At 46.9% G+C, this 25,382-nt stretch overlaps 1 protein-coding gene across 6 annotated transcripts in view; it reads right to left on the bottom strand.

Moving 5' to 3' along the window:
- Positions 1-25,382, bottom strand: part of HDAC4 (histone deacetylase 4) — a 244,611-nt gene that overhangs the window by 103,894 nt on the left and 115,335 nt on the right. For 5 of the 6 annotated variants that reach the window (XM_084779888.1, XM_084779885.1, XM_084779884.1 and 2 more), the window contains one exon: positions 21,282-21,353. In XM_084779888.1, the coding sequence (XP_084636014.1) occupies positions 21,282-21,294 (13 nt within the window). In that variant the 5' untranslated portion in view covers positions 21,295-21,353. Of the gene's footprint in view, positions 1-14,027; positions 14,120-21,281; positions 21,354-25,382 lie in introns of those variants that run through there. The other variant, XM_084779886.1, reaches the window with a different exon arrangement.

Here is a 25,382-nt window from a genome sequence, read left to right on the forward strand (position 1 = left end):
TATTTTTGCTATTTTGATAAACCACATAGCCACATTCAAAGAACAATAGCTCCGTGGTGTTTATGCTGTCCAGATCCACGGCCTTTGGTATATAGAATGGCTCTGATAAATCATGGAAGTGCCCTCTGCTCTGCAGTCCCTGCTTCCCAGTCTGGCCTGGGGCCAGCGCTCTCAGAGGGAACAGAACTGTGAGTGAATTCTCACAGTGAGGGTATCAGTCAGAGAGCTCCAGGTTGGGACTCATGGCCTCTGTTTCAAGGCCATCTTCTCTCTCTAGAGAGGACTGTTTCTACTTCAGCCCTGCAGTATGAAGGCTGAGCCTTGAAAGCATCTGATGCTCAACATGCCCACAGGGATGCAGGCTCCTGTTCTAGCTACACATCCAAGTCTTCAACTTGACAGTGCCCCCAGGCAGAGGACCCCTGGGTCATGGTCTGTATCAAAAAATAGACACCTTTAGAAGGGAAACAGAGCCATGCAATGCAGCAAAGGGCGGCACTCTTCTGTCTCCACAGCAGCAGACTACTTGCCCTCTTTCCTTTTCCTGAGGGAAAGGCACTCTGAGGCATCACCCAGTCACTCTCAGTGTTCTGGAGAGGGATCTGGCTTTGTTGGGTCTGCAGGGTAGGCTGAGGTTTCCCAAACCGCTCTCCACCTTCCAGGATGTGGCTCATGTGCCCTTCTCACTCTTGCTGGCTTATGGCACACTGTTACATATTCATTTTTAAGTGTTTGGGGGACAATTTGTAAAGTATGCAAAACAAGGCCAGTGAGATAGTTTAGTGTGTAGATGTGAAGGCCTGAGTTCCAAACCCCACATGATGGAAGAAGAGAACTGATTTGCACTCTGGACATGTGAGCTAGCATACACACATGTATACACACATGTATATATAAGATAATAACTAGTTTTTCAAATATACAAAGCAGAGAGAATTATGCAACAGACTCCTCATCTGAGTCCTTCCATACCTTCTACACACCTACCTCTTCCTTCATGCCATTTTATCCATACAAACAGGACGAATGTATCTGGAATATTCTTATAGAACAATATAATACTGTCAGCATATCCAAATAAGTCAAGAATTCCATGTTATCAAGTGACTCAGCCCACTCTTCTGAGTCTCAAAAATGGATTTTATACTGTTTGAATCAAGACCAGTAAGGTCATGCACTGACAGAAAACTCTATCTCCCGAAGCCACTGTTATTATATGTGAAGGAAGACTCTAACACACACTCCCTCTCTCTCTCTCTCTCCCTCTCCCTCTCTCTCTCTCTCCCCACCCCCGCCCCTTTTCTCTTTCTCTGTGCCCTGCCCCCCTTTCCTTTGCTAGCTCTCTCCAAACACTGGCTACCTGCCCTGCAGGTTTAATGATGACACTTGCCTGGATCAATGAACTCCCTGCCCTGGCTTTCTGTCAACTGGGGTGTGTTCCTAGGGCCTGGCAGATTTGGCTTTGATTTTCTAGTGAGAGCCTGGGAAGCTAGGCGGCTGTCGACTAGCTGGGACAGCCCAGGTGGGTGTTAGCAGCTAATTATGCTTGTTGCCAGTAGCGCCCTTCTGGTTCTGTGGTTGCTTCTCCATGTGTTCACTGGGTTCTTTCTATAAATGCTCTCTGCCTTGTTACTCTGAAAAGAGGGTTTTATACAAAAGGCAGGGCAAGTGCTTGACCTTTTTTTTTTTTCAGCCAATTTTTGAAATTATGAGCAGTCTTCAGTGTGGGTGGTGTGTTTTACAATACCCTAATGCCGTGAGTCTCTCTTAGCTGCACATCTCACAGATATTCCAATAGTCCTGGTCTCAGTCACGGAGCCTTGGGGCAGGCCCAAGTCCTGAAGCCCAAAGGTTTCAGAATAGCTCTATTCTCATGGGACGCGATGGCCTGTTCTGGCTCTTACTATTTTCTTGGCCCTCGTGGGGATCTCATGTTTAGCAATCAGACTCTGGCTATTGGAGTAAGTGCTATTATGGGTTGGACTTACGACATATTCTGTTCTTATTGTCATTCCTGTACATTTCTAAAGTGAAATTACACACATGTGTTTTGACCTTCATCTTGCCTTGCACTTCAAAGCACAAAACTTATTAAGACCATCACTCATAAGGACTGAAGAGCCCTATCCAGACTCCACTCAAAAATCAGATTTATCGGCAATATCCTCTTTCCTATAGATGTCTGAAATAGAATTACAATTATTTAGTGTGCGTGTGAGCATGCAAGTGCAAATGTATGAAGGAGTTACCGTGGAAAAGGCAAAAGCACTTTCAAGGCAAACATCTAAGAATGTTTTGTAGGGAGTAGGTACATACAGTACGGTGGCACAGCCTGAGCCACAGCAGCAAGGAGGTCTTCTGCACAGCTGTCTGCCTTGCTGTAATGCTTGCATGAAATGCCAGAGAACTTCATTAGCAAATTCACTAGAATAGAAACCATGCTTGAACAAGAAAACTAACAACAGCACAAACAGAAAATGCTGTATTGTTTTCTTTTCAGCGGAAACCAAATTGTAAAGAAAGGTATTTGTGGGAGCCATGTATGGAAAAGTTTTCCATTTGGCACTGGGCGGGAGAGACAGGCGCCATACATGGCTTATGCTAATCTCTGAGCTGAGTTTTCCCCTCGGTTCCAGAAGTCAGTAAGAGGCAGCATGCTCTTCTAGGCGCTGGTTCAGCCCATGTTTCCATCTTCTAGGTGGGAGGGTAAACTATTGTCTCCCATACTATGAGAAGCACTGCTCCAAGCTGGAAGCTGCACAGCTGCACATGCAGCCCCTTTCCTTCCTGGTATCTTGGTCCATACCATGCCTTGCCTTCCGGCTGCTCTGCTGGAAGCCATACACATGTATATGTTGACTAATTTCATGTACATAAAGATGCCATAGGAGTCAGTGCAACTGGGCCCTGCCAAACAAACGGGAAATGTTAAAACAGGTTGTCTAAGAAAGTCACTCATGGACCCATGGCTAGTGAGTACCAAACCCAGAAAAAAACCCCAGTATGCACAACTGGCATCAGGATCCTGAGGAAGGTGCTAGGCCCAGGGAGAGCCAGAACTCATAGCTCAGCCAGGGCAACAGTCCTAAGGGTGAGCAAGGTCAGAAACCAATCCAAGGCCAGGGCCCCATCTCCCTGTGCCAGCTAGCATTTGGGCCCCCCACTGCACTGAGAGAGTCTGGGCACCCTTCAGCTTGAGGGCCTGTGTTCTGGAACTGACATTCCACCATGGCTGGGTGCTTCACTGACCACTAGCCCTCCCTTTGGCTGAGACTTAGATTCTGTTCTTAGCCAAAGGCTATTCCTCAACTACTGCTGGGCCTGAGAGCCTGCAGCTCGAGGACTACAAGATGCACTCTCTTTCCTAGGCAGCAGCTACCAACCTACCCAAACCCAAGGGAAAACAGGAACAGTAGACTGGTGGTAGAAAGGAGAATCGCTGAAATATCATTTTCACTATGGAAACCAAAGGCTGCAATTAACATCAGGTGTGTGTCCCTCTGCTGTCTTCTCATACTCCCCAAACCAGTGCTCACCTCTAGTATACCTGCACCACTTTCCTAAAGTACAGGTTTTTTCCAGGCAGAAAAGGCCTAAGCAGACCACAAACAAGAGACTGTGTCAGGACAATGAGTCAACACAGCTACTGCCAAACAGGGTGATCCTCTGTGACTTTGTGCCTTCCATCCTCAATGGGGTGATCCTCCAAGGCCTCCTGCCTCCCATAGACATCCCTGTAACAAGGCCAGAGAGTGGCAACACCCACATCTGAAAGCTGGCACCTTTTGACTCACGGGGCCTAGAGGCATGGGATTTGCTCTGAAAGATTTTTGGTGTGGAACTGTGATACAAAAAGACCCACTGGCATAAAGATGGCAAGGAGGGCCAGTGGCAGCATGAGCCCTAGAGCCAGGTTTGAGTTCAGTCCAGGCCCATGATTCTGAGGACACACTGTGTCATGTCAATTAGATTAATAAGAGACACCTCCTTACCACCAAAAGAGCACTGAGCTTTTGTGAGAAGAGCTGGGCACAGAGCTGGCACTGGTGTGGAGTCTGCTCCGTATATTCTGGAGCAATGAGACAGGAAGCATAGGGCCTCCTGACATCCGTTAGCTAGAATGTGAGCCAAGAAAATACTTCTCCACACAGAGGTGACCAAGATGACACGAGAAAGCCTGGCAGCCAGGTTATCTGGGAGAGCCCAGGAAGAGCAGAGGTTCTATGCTGGACAGTTTCTAGTTAGATAAATTCATGAAAGAAAAGCATACTGACAAGAACAGGGGCAGGGCAAACTCACACAGCCCACAGGACAGCTCGGTGCTGATCCAGTTGTGTGCATGCAAGGTAAGAGAACTGGAACTGGTCAGCCCCCACAAATGAAGCGCCCAGCAAGGGCAGCCAGCACAGTGAGCTGTCTGAGAGAAGGCCTGAGATAACATCCAGGGCCCAGAAAGCATCAAGGAGAGGAGAACGCCCGGTGGGCAGCCCTCCTGATAGAGGACATGGAAACAGACAGATCTTGGAAGAACTCTCTGTCTCTCTCTTAATAGTCCATCTTAGGCTAACACAAGGGTCGGGAGTCAACAGGCAAAGGCTGACTGGAAATGTCCATTCGCATTCCCTCCAGAAGGCAGGAAGTCTGACTGCACACATAATGAACGGCCATGCTTTTGGTGCCTTTTCTACATTCTAGTTACATCAGTATGCGTCCTCTGGCCTTGATGCTGCTCTTAATTGGAGCAGCCTGGGGCCGGCCAACAGAAGGGGCCTAATGTCCAAGGACTACCTTCCTTGATAGGTATGGTGGCTGCCTGAAAGCCAGGCACAAATTGGAGGAGGAAAAGAAAAGATAGCAGAAGTGTTCCAGACTCCCAGAGGCAGTCCAAATCTCAGGAGACCCTAGACAGCTGTGGAATGATGAGCCCATAAAGACAGCGGACCAAATTCATGTCATGTCACTTCTATGTCTCAGGGCCACCAACAACCCTGTCCTTACCTATACCTCAGACAATTGGCCTTAAGCCAGGGTTCCTTTGCCTGCATATGATGTATACTGATCACACAGGTAAGGGGCAGCCACTAGAGAAGTGAAGAAGAGGGGCATCGGTAAGTCCCTGGTTAGGTTCTGAGGTCAGAGAGACTGAGACCAGTCCATCCACCACCACCACTCCTGGGGGGTGGGGGGAGGCAGGGGCACGCGCGCTCACACACACAGGCAAATAAAACGTTCTCTCTAGTATAGGAGAATGAAGGGAAGAAAAGCAGAATAGAGATTACCTTCACATTCCTGGCTGAGCCAGACACCATGGTCTGGAAGCACGTGGTAAAGTAGCCTTTGTGAGTCTGGGACTCACTAAGGCCACACAGAGGAAATCAGCTCTGTGGAACAGTATGAAGCCTCTATCCAACATCTGTGTGCTCCGTTAGTTCAAGCAGAGGGTCCCCAACCACAGCCACATCCTAGACCTCATGAGAACAGAAAATTGAATGTACCAAGTTCCACTGGGAAGGTACCTATGCTGTGGAAGGTTCTAGAACTGAGTGAAGACCTTGGGCAGATAGCTGGAATAAGAGGCCATGACCAGAGAGCTCTTGGCATCTGTTAGCATTGCTACCCTTAGAACTTCTTGTCTCGGGATGAGCAATGCCTGTGACTCTGGATATATGCTCACAAAGGGGCTGAGGACTGCCCAGGCCCAAGCCTAGCATGAGGGAGCTGATTTGATTTTTCTTTCAACTGCTAGAAACAGTGACATGCTGAGTATCAGCCTTTGCTCTCTGGGGCAAACTCGTCCAAGTCTGTCCTCTGTAGCATCCATGAAAGGCCCTGAGTACTCTGGGAATCTTGGCAGGCCCTCCTCTAACCTCAGAGGTCCAAAGCTTCTCAGGAGTCCCAGTCCCTGTGTCCCACAGCATAACCAAGCCTCCACAGCCTGGGGACATGGAGAGCTCTCCTTTCTCATCCACCCACTCACTTCCCTATACACTCAGTCTTCCCGCCTGGCCATCCCACATGGCAGGAAGGGGCATGCCAGCGTATGTTTCAGTCCTGGGATTCAGGTTCCAGAACGAGGGACCTGCCAGAACTCTGGAGAGGTAAGATTTTAAAAAGTCAACAGCTAAATATTTCCTAAGTGGAGAAACACACCTACCCACACAGAAAACACAACCAAGTAGAAAAGTGTAATACAACATTAATACAGTCACAAAAAAAACAGTTGACACATTACAGCTACAGAGAGACTAGCACAGAAACAGCACTGACACACATGGCCAGAAATCAAGAAGCTACAAGCGGATGCGAGCCCCAAAGTTTGGAACACAAAATCTACAACACCAAACCCCTTCAAGAATATAGAGTAAAACAAGGTAGGGAGAAGACGTCTATGGATTTGCCAGGGTTTATGATGTGTACCAGCCACCATGTGGATGTTACCTGGGCCCTGAGGCAAGTACAAACTATAACCCTGGACATACATATGTTGAGTGAACACTTGATATGAAAGAGCTGTCACTCTTGTCTAAGCATGAAAATAGTGTCATGGTGTCACACTCTGGAAACCAAAGACTTGTAGTAGCCATGGTAGCACCTGGTGGGCAGAGGCAGGAAAGTGACCGGATTCAAGGCTAGCTTTGTCAATATATCAAGCTCCAGACTAGCCAGGGCTACATGACAAGACTCTGTTAAACAGACAGGTAGACAGACATTCATGTTAAAGAAACAGCTCAGTGTGTAAAGTCACAGTTGCTGCCAAGCCTGATAACCTGAATTTGACTCCTGAAACTCTCTAGAAGAAGAACCAACTCGCACATGATGTTTTCTGACTTCCACAAGTATGTCGTGGTGCATACACACGCGGGGGGGGGGGGGGGGGAGAGGGAGGGAGGGAGATAAAGAGAGAGACACTGAGACTTTAAAAAAGCAGTATTTCTTCTTAGAAGATACTGAACAAAGTAGGAACTTCTTATCTGACAAGAATACAGATTCCTAAGTTAGAGCTATATTAAGAAATTAAACAACATCACAACAAATGCAAAAACAAGACAAATATATAAATGAAGAGAGAAACTTTCATTGTATGCTCATACACTAACAAGTTAAAAAGCAAAAACAATGGATTCTTTGAAGTGACTATGAAGCAGACAATTTTCTGATAACAAGGATAAGAAAGAAAAGTCACAAATTAGAGGTAAGGGACAAGCTAGGGCATGTGGTAGTGAGTGAACATGCCACATGCTGGGGCTCAGGCTCCATCTCAGGCACTGCACAAACATTTTTATTTATACATTTACATATAAAATACATACATGCATACATATATACATACATATATACAAAAATACTCTAAACTTTTAAAAAAGCAATTACTTAGATATGGCAAAGACTTAAACCAGTTAGAGCCTGTGTAAAATAGACACATTTCTCAAAACAAAACTTTCTAAGGTTGGCAAGACAAAAAAAACTGGTCAAAATAATTCCATACTATCAACTTAAACTCAGATAATATTTCAAAATATTGCCACAAAAATCATTCCTAAGCATTCCTGACAATGTCCTAACCAAGTGATCATTCATTCTTCAAAGAAACACAAAGTGTGTGGGGCCCTCACTCACCCTACCAGGAAGTATAAAACCCCATTACATAACTAAACAAAGACACTGTGAAAACAACAAAATGATCATGGTCTCGGCCACAAAATTCTCAAATGACATTACCAGCTTGCCCCAGTCATCTATACAGAAGATAATAGATTCATTCAAGAGAGCTAAAGCAAGCAGCGGTTCACACTGAGGACTTGCAGAAATGGAGTCCCCACACTAGAACTGTGAGTATAAGGTAATGCTAGGAATGAGTGTCTTCCATAAAACCTCAGCAACACAGCTTTTGAGTTGAGGGAAGCAGCAGAGTAACTCCCAGGAAGTTCACAGGAACCACTGGAGACCACTGTGCAAAAGACAAAAGCCTTTCCAAGCATGCTGGCAGACAGGTCTTTCTGTGGCTAGGAACACCACTGCCTCTGCTCACACTATAGACCACAACGAATCCTACATGAGCCAAAACTAAAACTGAAGGAGAAACTGGAAAACATCCTCATATTTCTGGAATGGACTCAAGATGCAAAGAAGCTCCTTACCATGAAAGATTAAGCCAGTACATCAGCCCTGCTGAGCAGGCCAGCCCCTCAAAGCTCCCAACACATGCCAAGCCACCCACCTTAGTTAGGATTTCTTTTGCTGTAAAAAGACCATGACCAACCAACTCGAGAAAGCAAAGGTTTCTTTCTTCATCATACAGCTTATATAGCCCATCACCCAGAAGGCACGGCAGGAACTAAAGCAGAGGCCATGGAGGTGCTGTTTATTGGCTTGTTCCTTCTGGCTTGCTCAGCTGGCTTTCTTATACAACCTAAGACCACCTCCTGCTCACGGATGGCACCACCACAATGAACTGAGTGCTCCCACATCAATCACTAATTAAGAAAACACACTATAGGTCTGCTTACAGGACAATATTATGAAGGCATTTTCTCAACTCAGTCCCTTTTTCCAAATAACTCAACTCTGCCAAGTTGACAAAAACTAGCCAGCACACTACGTCCTTAACAAAGGACTGCCCTCAGCATAGAAGCAAATTGTGTAAGCCAGTATAACAGGAGGCTCAGCGGGAAGACCATCAGAGATGAAGGAGGACCACAGGTCTAACCACCATTACATTGGTGCATCTGCCCATGCCATCCCAGTCTACATCTACACTGCTGATCTACACTACAATTGCTGCAGAAGCGCTGAGCTGTGTTACGGGCCGTAGAGCCTTCTGGAAAGCACTTGCTCTCGCCTACAGAACTTAGTTTTGTTCTAGGATCCAATACTCTGGCTGAGAAGTGGCCTCAAGGGCTTATACAAGGGAATGACAATGGAGGTGGGGGACTGCTTTAAGGGGTGGGAGCCATGGGACTAGTCTTGCAGGCTAGCATCATCTAGCACTATCCAATGAAATCTCCCATCTTTAATTAAACACATTTTCTCACAGAAACTACCCTTACACTTAGCTTTCTCTGTACTTTGTATCAGGTGGATTACACCAATTGAGTCTTTTTTTTTTTTTTTTTTTTTTTGGGTTTTTCGAGACAGGGTCTCTCTGTGTTAGCCTTGGCTGTCCTGGACTCACTTTGTAGACCAGGCTGGCCTTGAACTCACAGCGATCCGCCTGCCTCTGCCTCCCGAGTGCTGGGATTAAAGGCGTGCGCCATCCACGCCCGGCTGCCACCAATTGATTCTTTTATGGCCTTATTGTATAACATGCTTACAATAAATCCACCTGGGTTAGATGTGCAGTTTACTGATTTTTGGTACATGTATACACATTTCATTTTAAATCAATCTATTTGAAATTAATTTGAGCAAAAACTTCGCAAAAAATAAAAGAACATATTTTGCTCTTTATCCTATTTTCATCCACACAGAACTCTGGCTCTCACAGTAAAGATCACCAAGCAATACAACTAGACTTAGAATGCTAGAGACAGCCCTCTGCGTCTTCAGGAGGCCCCCTCCCATGCTTCTTAGAGGAGAGCCCCACCTCCCAGTGTGGTCCAAGATGGCTGTGCTGGCTAATTTTATGCCAACTTGACTACAGACAAGTTGTCATTTGAAAGGAGAGAACCCCAACTGAGAAAACATCTCATAAGATTGGGCTGTAGACAAATCTGCAGAGTGTTTTCTTAATTGGTGTTTGATGGGGAAGGGCCCAGCCGATAGTGGGTGGTGCCATCCCTGGGCTGGTGGTCCTGGGTTCTATAAGAAAGCAGGCTGAGCAAGCCATGGGAGCAAGCCAGTAAGCAGCACCCCTCCATGTTCTCTGCGTCAGCTGCTGCCTCCAGGTTCCTGCCCCGCTACTCTCATTGCTTTTGATAATTAACTGTTATTTGTGAGTAAAATAAACCCTTTCTTCCCTAACTTGCTTTTGGTGATGGTGTTTTAGCATAGCAAATGTGACCCTCAGACAATGGCCCAACCACCTATAGTGCCCTTGCCAGGCCAGGCTTAGTAAGCAAACATATAGGAATGGAGGGCAGAGCACTAAGGTAAGAGAGACGCCAACAAATCTGCACCAGAACGTCCCTTCTGTGCTGAACTGCCAGGCTGAGTCCCTCACCAGCTCATTTGCTGAGGAGTTCTCTGAAGCAACTGCCAGTTACTCAGTGGCTAATGCTGCAAAGACAGGGCTGAATTCCCAGCAGGGGCTGCAGTAGCTTAGTGCTACAGTCTCCCTCAGCAGTGCTGAAGGCCTAAGGTTGTTCCTCAGCACCACAACGAATCTTAAATCATCGTTAATTTTTAAAACTAAAACAGAACACCCTGAGCAGGGATTTGCTCTTCCCCGTCTGCTTATGCGTCACAGGTGTAAGTCCTAGGATACAATCCCTGGACTCCATAGCTTAAGGTGCTTCAGGGACTTTTTGGACTAACTGAGGGGCAATAAATCAGAAATAAACAAAGGCAGTGGCGACGTTTTCACTGACAAATGGCATTGGGGCTGGAATGCTGTTTGGAGTTGCTGGCCCTCCTCAGCCTGGCATCCTAGTCATCAGCCACTCTTGGGTGGCCCTTTGGTGTGCAAACTGTTCAGAGGTGTTGGAGTGAGCTCTAAGGGCCTGTAGGGGCATGTACGGAAGCAGTCTGGCTGCTTGATCCACAGATGGCAATCTGCAGCTCTACTCACGTGTTCCTAAAAGGAAAGGCTACAAGTGACTGAAAACAGGCATCTTTTGAAGGTATGAGATACTAGGAGTCCCAGCAACCTATGACTTAAACTGAGGCGACAAGTTCAAAGGGCCTTGGTCTTCTCACCTCCTGAACAAAGGAGGACGGCCTTTGCTCTCCACACATAAAGAACTGCATGGGTAAAGAACTTGCTGGTGACACCAACCCCACCTGTCTAAACTGTATTCTGAGGACAACAGTAAGACGTATCATGTAAGGAGGTGCAGCCAAAGGATTCTGAAAGCTAGTGAGCAGCTGGCCAGCCAGAGGGCTAGCTAGCTGCAAGGGTGCAGCAGGCTAACCACCACCAGCTCTGCACTCGTTAACACTGTTCCCCTCCAAATGGGAAGTACCCTTCTGCCCCTAGAGCTCGGTGTCGCAAGGGTGCTGAATCAGGGCACTGAGGCCTGGCACATCAGAAGCAACAGCTTTGGACTAGGACTGAGCCTAGAGGACTGGAAAGGGTCTGCCCTGGGCAGAGAGACACGGCCCCACCCATGGTCTCCACCCTGTGAGGGACCTGGTCATTGTGATCTGTCCCACTTGTCAGAGTCTACGATTCTGGCCTCTTAGGATCATACTTGGGAAAGGACTCAACGAAAATAGAACTCCAAGCAAAGGTGCTTCCTGGAGCCTTTGGAGCTTCTGGTCTCCAGGCTAAATACCGTTTCCAGGTGTACCGTACGCTATTCCTCCACCAACCCTAAGTGTTTACAGGCTGAAGATATGGCTAAAGGTTCTGTGTCCCTCTCTCTGGACCCTCAGAAGCCAGGCATAAGAGGTTGCCAGAGAGGTAGAGGACAGAACAGGAAGAAAGGGGTAGAGGGCTGGTGTCTCCCACCCAAGTCCAGAATAGTCATCTCCAGGACTACAGCCTGGTGAACACCAACAAGCCACAGGCCCGTCCATAAGTGTTATGTGCAAGCTTTACACAGACGTAACTGCTGCAGTGTAGCTTAGAGGAGACCACAGGACACAAAGGACAAAAGGTAAAGAACAAATAGAACCAACATTGGCAGAAGAGAATTGCCCTTGGCTTGGGACAAGCAGGAACACAAAGGACGTGCATGGATTCAGCAGAGCTCTGTGGTGTTCACATGCACACTTCCAGTTCTATGACAAAGTATGTATGCCTTCCTCAAGTTTCCATGAAGCACTGACAAAGTGCATTTCACAAAGAACCCGGTCAACTTCCAAATACACACAGGTTGGGTTTGTCCTCTCCAAACTCATGCTGGCTTTAGTTCCCAGTGTGAGCAAGGGCGGCAGGGTGCGCAGCACACTTTACAGAGGGCCAACGCCCTCCTAGAGGCTCAGAGCGGCCCTGTGGAGATTGGACTAGCCAACTTGAGGAAGGTGCCCTACCTCTCCATATTGCTTTTACCCTTCTGCATTCCTCTGGAGGGAGCAGTAGAAGGCCCGGCCAGAGGCTGGTGCCATGCCCTTGGCCTCCCCAGCCTTGGGGACTGTAAGCTAAAGCAAACTTCTCTCCTTTGTAAGGTACCCAGCCTTAGATATTCTGTCACTACAACAACAAATCCTCACAGACACAGGCCACCACAGAGTGCAGCCCACTGGCCTGCATGTGCTGCAGAAGAACCACAAGTAATGAGACAAGCAGAAGCAACAATGCAACTATGGAAAGAGGTTTATAACATTTACATTCTGAACATATGGGAACAGCTACAAAACCGTAAGTATTACACACATCAAAAGTCTTAGAAACTGTTTGCCGGGCAGTGGTGGCGCACGCCTTTAATCCCAGCACTCAGGAGGCAGAGGCAGGTAGACTGCTGTGAGTTCAAGGCCACCCTGGTCTACAAAGTGAGTCCAGGACAGCCAAGGCTACACAGAGAAACCCTGTCTCAAAAAATAAAACAAAACAGAAGTCTTAGAAACTGTCTAATGTTGAACATAAAAAACAACTCCCAGGCTTATATGCCTTAATAATAGTAACAACAACTACTACTACAACTACTATTACTACAACAACTACCTCCACTCCTATTGAAACAAGAATAGACCTCAGGAGGTTAACGTTAAGAAGGAAAGAAACCAAGCAAAGGGGTCCGAGGCATCATAAAAAGAATTCTTAAGAAAGTCCTAGGAACTGTGACAGCTCCAACAAAACTAAAGGTATCTGCTTGTTCCACGAAAGCTAGCAATGAAGAGGAGGAAAAAGAGGAGGAAGAGGAGGAGGAGGCGGAGGCACAAGGGAGGAGCCTTGAGGGGTTCCCTTGGCTGATCAGAGGTTGCCAGGGAAGGCCTGTCAAGTCATTCTGTGTACTCCCTTCCATCTCCAATGACATTTCCTTGCATGTTGACACCAGGACAAAGAAGCTCTTTGATTAGAAAAACAGTCACTTCCACATCTGTCAGTATTCTTAAGTGTCCTCTCGGCAGCCAGAGTTTTTTAGGGATACACAGTGTAGCGCATTTTCTTTTTCAAGATGTTTACCAAACAACAAAACCAAATTTCATCCTGTTGCAGATTATCTAAGAAAAAAAAAACTGTCTTTACAAAGACATGGTGGCACATGCCTTTAACCTCAGCATTCAGGGAGGCAGAGGCAGGCAGATCGCTGTGAGTTCAAGGCCAGGCTGGTCTACAAAGTCTAGGATAGCCATGGCTACACAGAGAAACTCTTGTCTCAAAATAAACCAAAACCAAACCAAACAAATAAAAAATAATAATAATCACTTCCAATGATTTTTTGTCAACAACACAAAAGCTTTACTAGCAAAGGTGTCCCAGATTTGACTCAGATAGAACACAGTTCTCTCCCAGAGGCTACGCACAACAACTCTGACTTGCTGTTTGAGGAGCTCCCAGTGCCACATAGTGCTAGGCATGAGGGAAACCACTGTGCTACAAGAAAGGCACATCTGATTGGCTCATTGCACCGCTCTTGAGCTCCTGACACTGTGATTTTATTTGGAAAGGAACAACTAGTAGGGCTGGAAACTAGAGCCTCGCGCAGACTAGGCAGTGCTGGCATGCATGAAGCCCTCTCTGCAAGGGTCCACCTGGACATGACTAGCCATCTGGGCTGCTCTGCTAAACAGTAAAGTCAAGGTTAGATTTCCCCTGGTCCCCTCAAAGTTCTCTAGAAAACTCTTTTAATGTTCCTAATCCAAGAAAGTAGAAGACCTGCTAGCACATATGAGCAAGAACTGTAGATAAAGCCTGGTCAGTGGGTGACAGCACTGGAGAAGAACACAAACACACTTCCTGTAAACTATATATTGCCAGGCCTTACCTGGCAAAATACAGTACATGTGCCCCACACTTTCATGTGTGAGTGCTCCTACTAGTAACTAGCAGGGCCTCCAGAAATAATGAAGGGACAGAACCACGCGCTGGAGACTCTGCTGTAATGACATCATAATCAAAGTGTTATTGGGAAGGAATTCTAAGCCTGTACAATTACAGAGAAACATCCAAACTAGCATTTTATTATTGAACACTGACTCATCTGTTGGCCATAGCCATGCTCTCACAGGTGGAAAATCACAGGCTACGGAGTTGGTAGCAGCCAACTTACAGGGCGCTGGCAACAGTTCCTCCCCACAACACTGCTGGACCTGCTCACAGCAGCACACATCTCAAACCACCTTTGAAAGCAACCTGATTATGCTAGACTCAGTGGATAAAAATGTACTATTGGAAAATCAAAAATAGCCTCAGTGGTCTGGGAAGAGTACCAAATCTGCATTGCCTCTGCCATCCCAGTTACATAAGGTCAATATTACATAAGAAGACAGAATTTCAGAATTTCCTTCTTAGCAACCTCCAAACACTTGGTTATACATTTCACCTAACAGCTGGGCCACAGTAGGAACCACTATTACCCAACACAAACAGCAGAAATATTTAAAAATAGATGCTTCTTGCACTGGATGGAAGGAGGGAGTAGGGGCGAATTGAAAACTGCATCGCTAAGGCAGTGGGCCTCCTTCAGCTCCCTCCCCAATCAAGGCAGCAAGAGCATTTAAGCTGGGCCTTCTGGAAATCAGTTTGACTTCACCTGACTTCAGATGGCCAAAGAGGAATGTAGTAGCATCCTTCAAGGGCTTCCTGGGTCCCTGGAGATAGAAACAGTCCAAATAGCAACTGGAAATCTGGCGTGCATCAGGCAGGTAGTGGTAGTGGTGGCTCAGATATTGGCATCTAGAAAAATCTACTATGAGCTCATTTTGAGTCAGTCACCTTACAAATGAATGACCTTGGGGAAGTTACTTGGCCTGCCAGATCATTTCCTAACCTGTACCTACTGAGGTACTTCCTGCAAGACTGACACTGCAGAACACTTGACACTTAGATGAAGGACGACCTTGTTGTGACAAGAGAACAGTTGTTATCAGTGTCATCATTTAATCTGAGCTGCCAGAGCTGAGCCCTAATCAAGTTCTCCTGAAACCTAAGGCACCTGGTGCCTTGAATGTGGACACTCACTCTCTTTGGGCTCAACCCAGGCCTGTGGCACAGCCCCCAGCGAATGGTAACACAATGTTCTACCTCTAGCAGACAGCTCCTGCAGACTACACTGGGAACAAAAGCTCTTTGGTGGCCTTGAGTGAAAACATATTTGCATCCAAGGCTCACTTCTGTACCATCTGAATGCTCTCACATCCTTCTACCGTCCAGGAAACCTTTCACATTCACACTCAGGCTCACAATGCTTCTCCATAATGAATGAAGAGATTACTCTGACAGGAAGGTCCATGACCCCACAAGGAATGTTCCATCAACATTAGCCACCACAATCAATTAATACAACCACCATCCAAGTGCTTCAGGCCAATCCCAGTCCACCTTCAACTCTGCTGTCTCCCTCACATCACTAGTGGAGGCATAACCTGGGAACCCCACTGACTGCCAGATCTCTAGTCCCAGCAATTTTCTTTACTCCCACTGTACCTATCAGCTGTGCCCTTATCCCATCCAGTTTGCCAGTGGTCTCTGGTGGGTCTTTGTCTCCAGTGTCGCTGTCCCAGATGGGCTACCACCCCTTTCACAGTACCAGCCAAGTTGTATCAATGCCCAGAACTGCCTAGAACACTGGCAAGTGACTAGTAATGGTGCCATCACATAGCCAGCACCCTTTGTGCCCTGCCTTTCCTGCCTGCTAGCTGGTACTAGGGTATCTATCAAAGCCTGGCACCTCCCAGCTGCCAATAACCCTCAGGTGTACCCCTCAATCCCTGACCAGTTCTGCACCCAATGTGTCTGAAATTATGTCAGCTTCTCAAGAAAACTAACCACCAGAATAAGAACCTGACCTCTGCCCTTGCACCCTCTCCTGCCTCACAACCACTTTCTGCCTTCACTTTCCTTCCTCTAGGCACATCCCAGTGCCACAGAAACAGAGATCTCTGTTTGAGTCACCCATGCACATATCCCAAAAGCTAAGGACAGAGCCTGGCTGCAACAAAGTCCAGCTTGTAGGGATGAGCAAGTGAAGGAGAGCTAGTCTACAGCTTCCTGGACAGTGCCTTAGGGTTCATATCCTCACTGTCCTGCCACTCCCCATGGCACTTAGTACATCTGACCTCTCTACAGTTCTACACAAGTGACACACTCAGGTCTCAAAAAGCAGACCTTAAAGACAAGCTGTCTCCAAACCTAGAGGCTCTGTAACTTCCAACATCTACAATAAGCTAAGTATCTCAATAAAGGGTTCCTGGAAAATTCATAGAGATTTTACAAACAGTATCATTTTTTTTAAAGAACCATAAAAGACATTTCAAAAAAACTCTCTTGTGAAACATGAATGTTTACAAGGTATGTTTTACAAATTAAAACACCACAAATCAGAACTTATCAGAAGCCATCTCATCCCTACCCACATGGGTATGACCTAAATTCTTTTATCAAAAAAGGCCAAAGTAACTGACCTGAATGATCAACCCAAGAAGACTAAGAACATCCAAATAAACACAGGGGAGGTGGCGCAAGACTGAGAGGATATACACAGACACAGAGACAGGGAATCTACAGGAAAAGAATGGGCTCTTTCCCCATTAGCTCTCCACCCAGTCAACAGGCCCAGCCTAACTGGAAACATGGAGGGATAGGGGTGGCCAGAGAGGCCCAAAAAAGGGAGTAAGATGGTCCATGATGCTCAGTGCTCAGGAGGCCTTAATGAGATGGAGCTAGCATCCCCTACTTCAAGCTCTTCCCCAACCTGACAGAGCCACCTGATTTTGCTCTCTGCTCCACCCAAATCCTTAGCCCACTGTCAAGAGGCGGCCCCTTGGCCCATATACTGGGGTTCTGATTCCACATGGTAGCATGGGAACCCCGTTGGAACACAGGGACCCAAGTTGAGTTCAACCAAGTGTATAGGGCACAGCCCAAAAGTAATTCTCCCTTAAAAGTAACCAAGTGTTGGGAGTTGGAAACATTATGCAGGACTAACATGTAGCTCCTGAAAACTAATGTCTTATCCCAGCTACCTACGGTAAGACAAGGGCTGACAAAAATCCTCTTGTATATCCTGGCTGACTCACCTGAGATACTGAAGCCTTAAAGTCTATAATAAAAAGTGATGATGAACACAGATTGAAAGTGCTCTGAGTGCAATGATGCCACAGTGCATAAATCTGGGTCTCTGGATACTAGTTCTGACATAAATGACAATTGAAGCAACCCTTCCCTTCCTGCCCTAGCTGCCTGGAATTCTCAAAACATCCATGGAAAGTGCAGCCTAATTCTACCTCTTTTTTATGATACAGACCCAGAGGATACTCCTGAGCCCACTACACATTAAAAAATTAAAAAAATAAAATAAGGGGGCTAGAGAGATGGCTGAGAGGTTAAGAATAATGTCTATTCTTTCAGAGGTCCTGAGTTCAATTCCCAGCAACCACATGGTGGCGCATAACCATCTATAATGAGATCTGGTGCCCTCTTCTGGCATGCAGGGAACACCTGAATACATAAAATAAATAAACATTAAAAATTTTTTTCGTTTTAGAATTAAGAAGTGGTGGTGGTGAGCATTATGGAGAGATGCTTAGCAGTGTGTAAAATGCTTACTGTGCAGGCATGAGTATGTGAGATCAGTCTCCAGAATCCATGTAAAAAGATGGGCATGGTGGTGGGTACACAGGATTCTAGAGCTGAGGAGAGAAGGGGACTATGGGGCTAGCCAGCCTTGTCTAATCCCAGACACTAGATTCTGCATCAGTTGAGGTGAATGGTGCAAAAGAATACAAAAGGTTGACTTTTGGTCTCCAGACACATACTCCTGGCATACACTGTGCATCCATACAAACAAGATCCACCCACAAGTATAGTCCCACCACGCGCACGCACACATATACACAGAGCAGTTGCCAGCTTCAGGACATTGGGATCCATGGAACTGGGATCATTTGGGAGCATACCACACACAGTGAGAACTGTTTGCTTTGGACAACCACCCTGAGTGTTCAGGACTAAAATCAAGAGGCATCCACCTTTTCTGCCGCCTGCTACATCCTGTGGTGGAGGAGGAGTTTTTCTGATCTGCTGCTACAGGTGCAGTAGCAGCAACACAGAACTGAAGGGGTGGACCATTGTGAGAAGTATAAACAACCCTACATCCACTGAAAAGGGAAGGCTGTTTTCTTCCTCCCTGGGCACTGGGGTAGTAAAGGAACCCAATTTGGAAACCAGATGGCAGAGCAGGGAAGGGCAGGATCTAGGCTGAGGGTATGAGACGGAAGCTCAGATAGTCAAAAAGGTGCGTCTTTGGTAAAAGATGGCGGTGAACACAAACAGTGGTAGTTGGGTTGTTTAAAGAGACACAGACCCAAACAAACCAAATGTACTGGGAAGTAACAGAGTGACAAGCACATCGTGTACAAGAAGTTAGATAAAACATGGACATGTCCTGGAAGAGTGTCTCTTCAAAAGGCAGCAGTAGCTATAGGAAACACAGTATGGGTTCAACTACAAAGTGCTCTGAGGCACAGCAATGGTGGCACCAGGACCTGGGGTAAAGCAAAAGTCGCAATAGTCATCTGCTCAGAAAGCACAGTTTACCTGTCTCCCTTACTCATGCCACTGGCAAAAGCCAGAGATTCCTTTGTACAGAGTAAGATGCACAGAGCAGAAGCAGGGCTGAGTAGAGGTTGCAGGCTACCTGGGAGACACTTCGTCTTTTGCGCCAGGATGCTAATACCCAACATCCAACCCAGAGTGGGTTACAATAAGACTGTCATCACTGAAGGCAGAGCCCAGGTAGACAACACCTGGGAATAAAACTGGACAGCTCCATGCGCCCCAGAGAACAGGAGGAGATGGGAAACAGGGACAGCAGGCAGTTGCATAGCCAGAAAGGGCCCCAAGCATAACTCTTTACCCAGTCCCATCGTCAACAACACATCAGACTGGACAAAGAAGTCAGTCACTTGGAAAGCAGCTCTACCCATATCTTAGCCAGTCGCTTACCCTGTTAGGTGAGCACAAGGCTGTGATGATGGTTGGCAGGTGTGAGAGAAACTGCCAAGTGCTCTACTTCATACTGGGTAACCCACCACTCCAGATCCCTCTGCCGGGCTACTCCCGACCCCCTCACCCTTACTGATTCCATCTACCCAGAACCCTCTCATGACTTTCTCATCCTAACCTGTCCATTGGTCTTCCTTCAGTGCTTGCTTCCTTTGCAACAATTACCAATAGGGACATTTTCACAAAGCTGCTAGGCTGGAATGGAAAAGGTGAGGGCAGCCTAACCAGAGGAAGAAGCTAGACCGCAACAGGGACACAAGATAGCGTCCTGAGTGGGCCCAGGACAGTCCTTGTCTGCTTCCTTCAACACTGAGCCCAAAGTAGAGTAAAAGAGAAAAAGAAATGGGATCTGAACACACAGTGCCCCTAGAGACTGCAGACGCAAAGAGTAGAGCAGGACTACTCTGAGCTGGGGGAGGGGCTGGCTGGACTGCCTTTGGGGAATTCTTTGAGAGACCAAGGCTTACACTTCCAAGGAAAGCTCGCGTCTGAGCACTCCTCAGCACTGCACCCGGGAGCAGGCGTGGCAAAGGAGTTGTAAGGGTGGTGTCCAGCCCTCTATAGTTGTTACACAACAGCAAGGTTTCTTTATCGTCACCACGAGTTCCTTGTGCTCATGAAACAGGACAAGGGATGTCTAGAAGGAGAAGGACTGCCTGGGCACTTCTACTCAAGTCAAAGCACGGCTGCTCAGATGGGACACACTCTCATGGCATGTCAGAAAATCGGTAAGATTAACTCAGCTGTCAGGGATACAGCATAAGCTGATAGTGACACAAAACACACTTTAAAATGTTTCTGCTCCATATTGTAAAAATGCAACATTAAAGATATTTAACATCAATTTTCAAGGTCTTTGGTAGACCAATCTTGTTATTTCTCCGAGGCATCTGCTACTCGGTTGAAGTGACCAAGACAGAGTAGAAATCAGGCCCTCTGTGCTAATGGCTTCTCAGACACATGCCAACATGTAGGCTCTATGAAATGTTCCATGCATCCTGTAGATACACACCTCGCTCTGTCTGCTCACAGTGCTTCTTCTGGACAGGCTTAAAGTCATGCTACAAACACTCTGGCCTTCAATACTGCAAAGATGTGTCATACATGCTAGGAAACGAAGAGTTGGCTACAGAGGTAAAAAAGAAGAGTGAATTTCATGTGGTAACCCTTGATGATACAGCACCCTGGAACAGAGAGAGAAACCAAGGGTAACGGGTGCAGGAAACACTTGGTTCTTGAGCTGGCACATCACAGATACATCCCACGCCATCTTCAGTACTAGTCAGTGTGACATTAAGAGACGCCGTGCATCAAAGAACTACTAAAAAGCCGACACATACCCTGGAGCTTAGTGAGAACGCTAAAGGGAAACATTATCATCAGTGTCTGCGAAACGAGAAAACAAACCCCAGGGACCCAACAATGTTATTCACACAGCGACTCTGGAGCAGGTCAGGAGAGAGCGGCAAGCCATGCCATCCTCACACTAAGCAGCGGCTTCCAAGGAGCAGGGTAAGCTTTTCATTGCAGAAAAATGAGCACAAAGCCTACTTCTGGTTTTCTTAGAGACTGTTTATTTACCATTTTTTTCATAGCCCATACACAAGGCATGTAAGAAACGCTTATCTCATCCCATGCTGGCAAGTACTAGGAAACTATCTCAAAACGCCCAAACTATGGCAGTGTTAGACAAAATGACTTCAGCAAACTATGCTTGAGACAAAGGTAAAGTAAAACTTCTCAAAACACTCAAACTTTAAAGTTGGTGTGTTCTCAAAATATTTATGGCTCTTTTACCTGTGTTCAATGTTCTAGGGTAAAGACAATGGTGTGGCAGCTGGGAAAGGAGAGGTGGAGCCCAGGCACCAAAAAATACCTGAAATGCCATCTGAGTAGCACCACGCCCATGGCATTCAGCTGTTATCACACTTACTTCCAACACCCAAGGCAGCCTGTGCCTCCCATCACACTCCCTCAGTAAAGTAGGGCTTTAAGCACTCAGGTGCTGACTTACCTGAGCTGGGCATGTGGTTCACACGGGCAGGATTTAGCAGCTCCACCGGCTGGTCTCGGCCAGAAAGTCCATCTGAGGAACAGAGGAGACACCAGCTTCAGAAACAGCGAGTTGAGCAGAAAGTTTTCTGCAGCCAGTAGTACTGGAACACATATGTCCCCTCCTTCTTTTAGAGGACACTTTCAATTCCAGCACAGATTGTTTTTACTTGCCAGAGAAAGTGAAAAGCTCTTTGTAGAATAATTCAAGCAGCCTCCAGTTGAGATATAGTGACCTGGGATTCCTGCCTGGGGGCATCTGGTTGAGCTGGCATGGCTCTTACAACATTTAGCCCAGACAGTGCTTATCAGAAGTGGGCTTTTCTGCAGAGACCACAAGCATTAAGATAAGGAGTTCCCCCTCTTCCAAGATAATAAAAAAGGGTCTGGACTTTGACCCAAACAAAGCAGCTGGGGCGCGAGTGGCAGCCAGAAGGAAGCAGGGTGCTGGGGTACTCCAAGCAGCCCTGGGGAATGCCTTGCCAGCACCAGTGGCCTTACAGATTACACAATCATTTCTTTGAAACCTATTTTTAGATCATATTCAGGAACCAATCCAGCTATTGACTTAATGCAAGAATGATCCTGGAACCCACCCACTACCAAAAGCCTGGCACCAGATGGATATAGAGGCCCCTCCCACCTCTGTGTTCCCCAAACATGAAGGGAAGAAGACCCACAAAGCCCCACAGAACCAGACTTTTCTTTAAAATCAGTTTATGACAAGTGGTTTTAAATGTTCTGCCGTGACATGCAGACCATTGCAGACCTGGACCAGCAGTCATCCATGAGTCATTTAAAAAGAGCACAGTAACTTCACAAGGCAGCCACGCAGCTCCCACAGACAGGATTTCAAAGCAGAACACAAACATAACAGATCAAGCCAAGCAGGGGAGCCAATCTCCAAGGAATTCAAACTCAGAAGCCTCAGATCCAAAACATGCCCTTCCAAAGAACAGAGACAGCAACATGCAGGAGGCCATCTGAATCACAATGGAGACAGGGTGGGTCTGCTCCTCTGTGCCACTCAGAAACAAACAAGGGTGTCAGCTGGCTCCTTTCCCTCCAATAACAACCCTCATCTTACTTCTAGCACCTTTACATTTTGAAATGGTCAGAAGAAGCACTCTGAGATCCCTATCTGGGACACCACACCATGCCCCAGGGATCAGCAGGAAGAGTGAGAGGTCACCGCCACACCTTATTGGCAACCACCCTGCCCCTTACAGACTTTCTCAGGGCCATGGCAGCTGAGATAGCCTGACCACAGGCTGTAAAGCCAACAGCAGTCTCCTCGAACTTTATGACTCCTTAAAAAGAAAACCTCTAGGGGCAGAAAACACTTCCTAAGCCTTTCCTTCCTGGAAGAAAAGAAAGTGTTCATTGTAGAAAGCAGTAAGATGACCCAAAAGAAAACCCTACAGCCTGCCTAGCTCTGAGGATCCCTCCCTCACAGAAACCCTCTACCAGTCTCCTCTACGTCCACGTTACACTTCCAACTGCGGAAAGCCCAGGTGTAGTAACTGACCAGTTAGTTCAGAGCACTCCAACCCTTGCACAGTATACCTGCAGGGATGGAGAGCTGGAGGTCTGCAGTGTGGGCTTGAACTGGTGTCTGCCCTGAGCTCTGAGGGCCCAGTGACTCTGGATGGCCCACAGCAGTACCTACTACACTCCTCCAAGAGACCACATTTCCAAGTGGCCGGTGCACAGTGTAAGTTACAAAGACAGTCTCTATGTGCATTTTCATTGTATGGTGTGACATGCAGGATCTCTTGGCTTTTTACTGGTGTGTGTCACTTAGTCTTTGGGATGCTGTTCATTGTGCATACAAACTAGCTGTCTCACCCCCAGGCAACAATACAATGAGATAATATGGATTCCACGTGTAAGTCAGACTTGTTTCCAGCCTTTCCCAGAACAACATACACTGTGTCCTGACACCTACCAACTCTGCCACCCTCTAGGTGGCATCTTCTGATTCACTTCTGACACTATCTGCCTTCTGTTCACATAGACACTACTGTAGAGAATGGGGCAACTTCAGGTCTAAAATATTAAATAGCTTGTTCTAGAAAACAAACAAAAACAACAAAAACCTTACATCTTAAATTGCATGTCATTCTGAATACCAGATGAAAACTTGAGTTCTCCTGTCCATCTTGCCCAAGATGGGAGGCAAGCTTTTTCCAGCATATCCACGCGGGGATGTGCTACCTACTTGCTACCCAGCTCCTCAGCAGCTGTCTGTTACCAGACCAAGTGCCATGGTACTGCAAAATTTGCATTCAAGAAACTCTTGTTTTACTTAACAATGGCCACAAAGCACAAGACAGTCATGTGAACAATCCAGGCACATCTTGCCATCATCACAGGAGAGTGAGTGGCATGGAGGACAGTTTTGAAAGATCACACAGAACTTACATGAGAACTTTGTTGTGTTTGCTCTACTGTATATATTATTGGCTGTTACTATCTTGATGCGCCTGATTTGTGAATTAAACGTTTTTACTGGTCATGTGCACAGGAAAAACAGCACACAGAGGAGTCAGCACCCTCTGTGGTTTCAGCTTTCACTGAGCATCTTGAAACACAACCTCATGGATAAGGGGGCAACTGTCTTTGCACTGCAGGCTTTTTATTAAGGATGCAAATGAGCACTCATATGAAGAGGTCCATGATGCTCAAAGTCCCCAGGTACAGAAGTCCCATCCCCAGAGAGGTGGACCGGTTGTGAGATTAGTTTTAACTGTCAGCTTGACAATCTATAATCACATGGATAGAGTCTTAGTGAGGAATGACCTAGATCAGGTTGGCCTGTGGGAATGTCCATTAGGGACTGTTTTGGCTGTTAACTGGCATAAGAAGACCCACCCTAAGTGTAGGCAGTGCCATTCCTGGCTGGGCCCTGACTATGTCAGAGTGAAGGAAGCTAACTGCCTAGCAGAAGCAGCAAGCACAGGAGCATTCATTTCTCTCTGACTTGGACTGTGGATGGTATGGTTAGTTGCTAAGTTCCCACCTTGACTTCTCCTCAGTGATGTCAGCGTAAGTGAAATAAATCCTTTCTCCCCAAGAGTTGCTCTTAGGCCTCTTTATCACAGCAACAGAACTAAAAGTACAACAGTGATCGTTCATCTTCTTCCTGGCTCACTCATCTGGCAATAAGCTCGAAATCACCAGTCAAGAGATTTTATGAGCCAATCTCTAGGCCTGCCACCCCCACCTTTACACACTAGACCAGTGGGTAGGGCTGGCAGCTCCACCTCGGGAATCTCACAGTCTTTCCATGACCAGACTCCAAGTCAGCTCTCTAGTCTATACTGGATAAGAATGAAGAAGAACCAAAGATATCCTACTGCCCAGGAAATCCCAAAGACTTCCAAAGGCCCAGCGCCAGGGTCATAGGCCAAATCCTATTCTTTGCCAGAGGAGACTGCTGCACTCTAAAAAGCCCTGCATCTTCACATCTCAGAGGACTAACCTCAAGATAGCTGGAATCCAATCACTGATTTCTGCACTACTGTGATACGGCATGTCTACCTCCCAGGAAAGGAGAGACTCTGAAAAGAGGACCAACCACCTGTAAACACACATCCCCTCCAGGGGGCTGGAGCTCCCTGGGTCACTCCCAGAGCTCAGCTCAGGGATGGGTTCCTCCAAGAACCTTCTGCATTCAGCTGTTCACAGTGAGGCAACACTGCATCCTGTGCAGGCTGTGCTGCACAGGGCATGAGGTACAATGCTCTGTTTCTTGGTTGTTTTGTTTTCTCATGACAACAGCCAAGAGGGCTGGCCTTTCCTCACTAGTCAGCAGAATGCTGTGTTATTGCAGCCGGCATCTTGATGCTCAGCCAACTTGCTGGGACTGTGCCCACTATCACATCTTCCTGCTCACTGTAGCTCTGTACATATTTGGCAAAACAGGGAGCAGCATTCTTCTCCAGAATTGGACAGAGCAATGGTGGCCCTTGCACTATGACAGTCACAGGAAAGCACCTGTAACCTTGGTAACTCTCCCAGAGCTGCTTTAAAATATTCTGTATCAAAACTCCCCAACTAC

This window comes from Acomys minous, assembly GCF_964271855.1.
Source record: "Acomys minous genome assembly, chromosome: 4".
Classification (NCBI taxonomy): Eukaryota; Metazoa; Chordata; class Mammalia; order Rodentia; family Muridae; genus Acomys; species Acomys minous.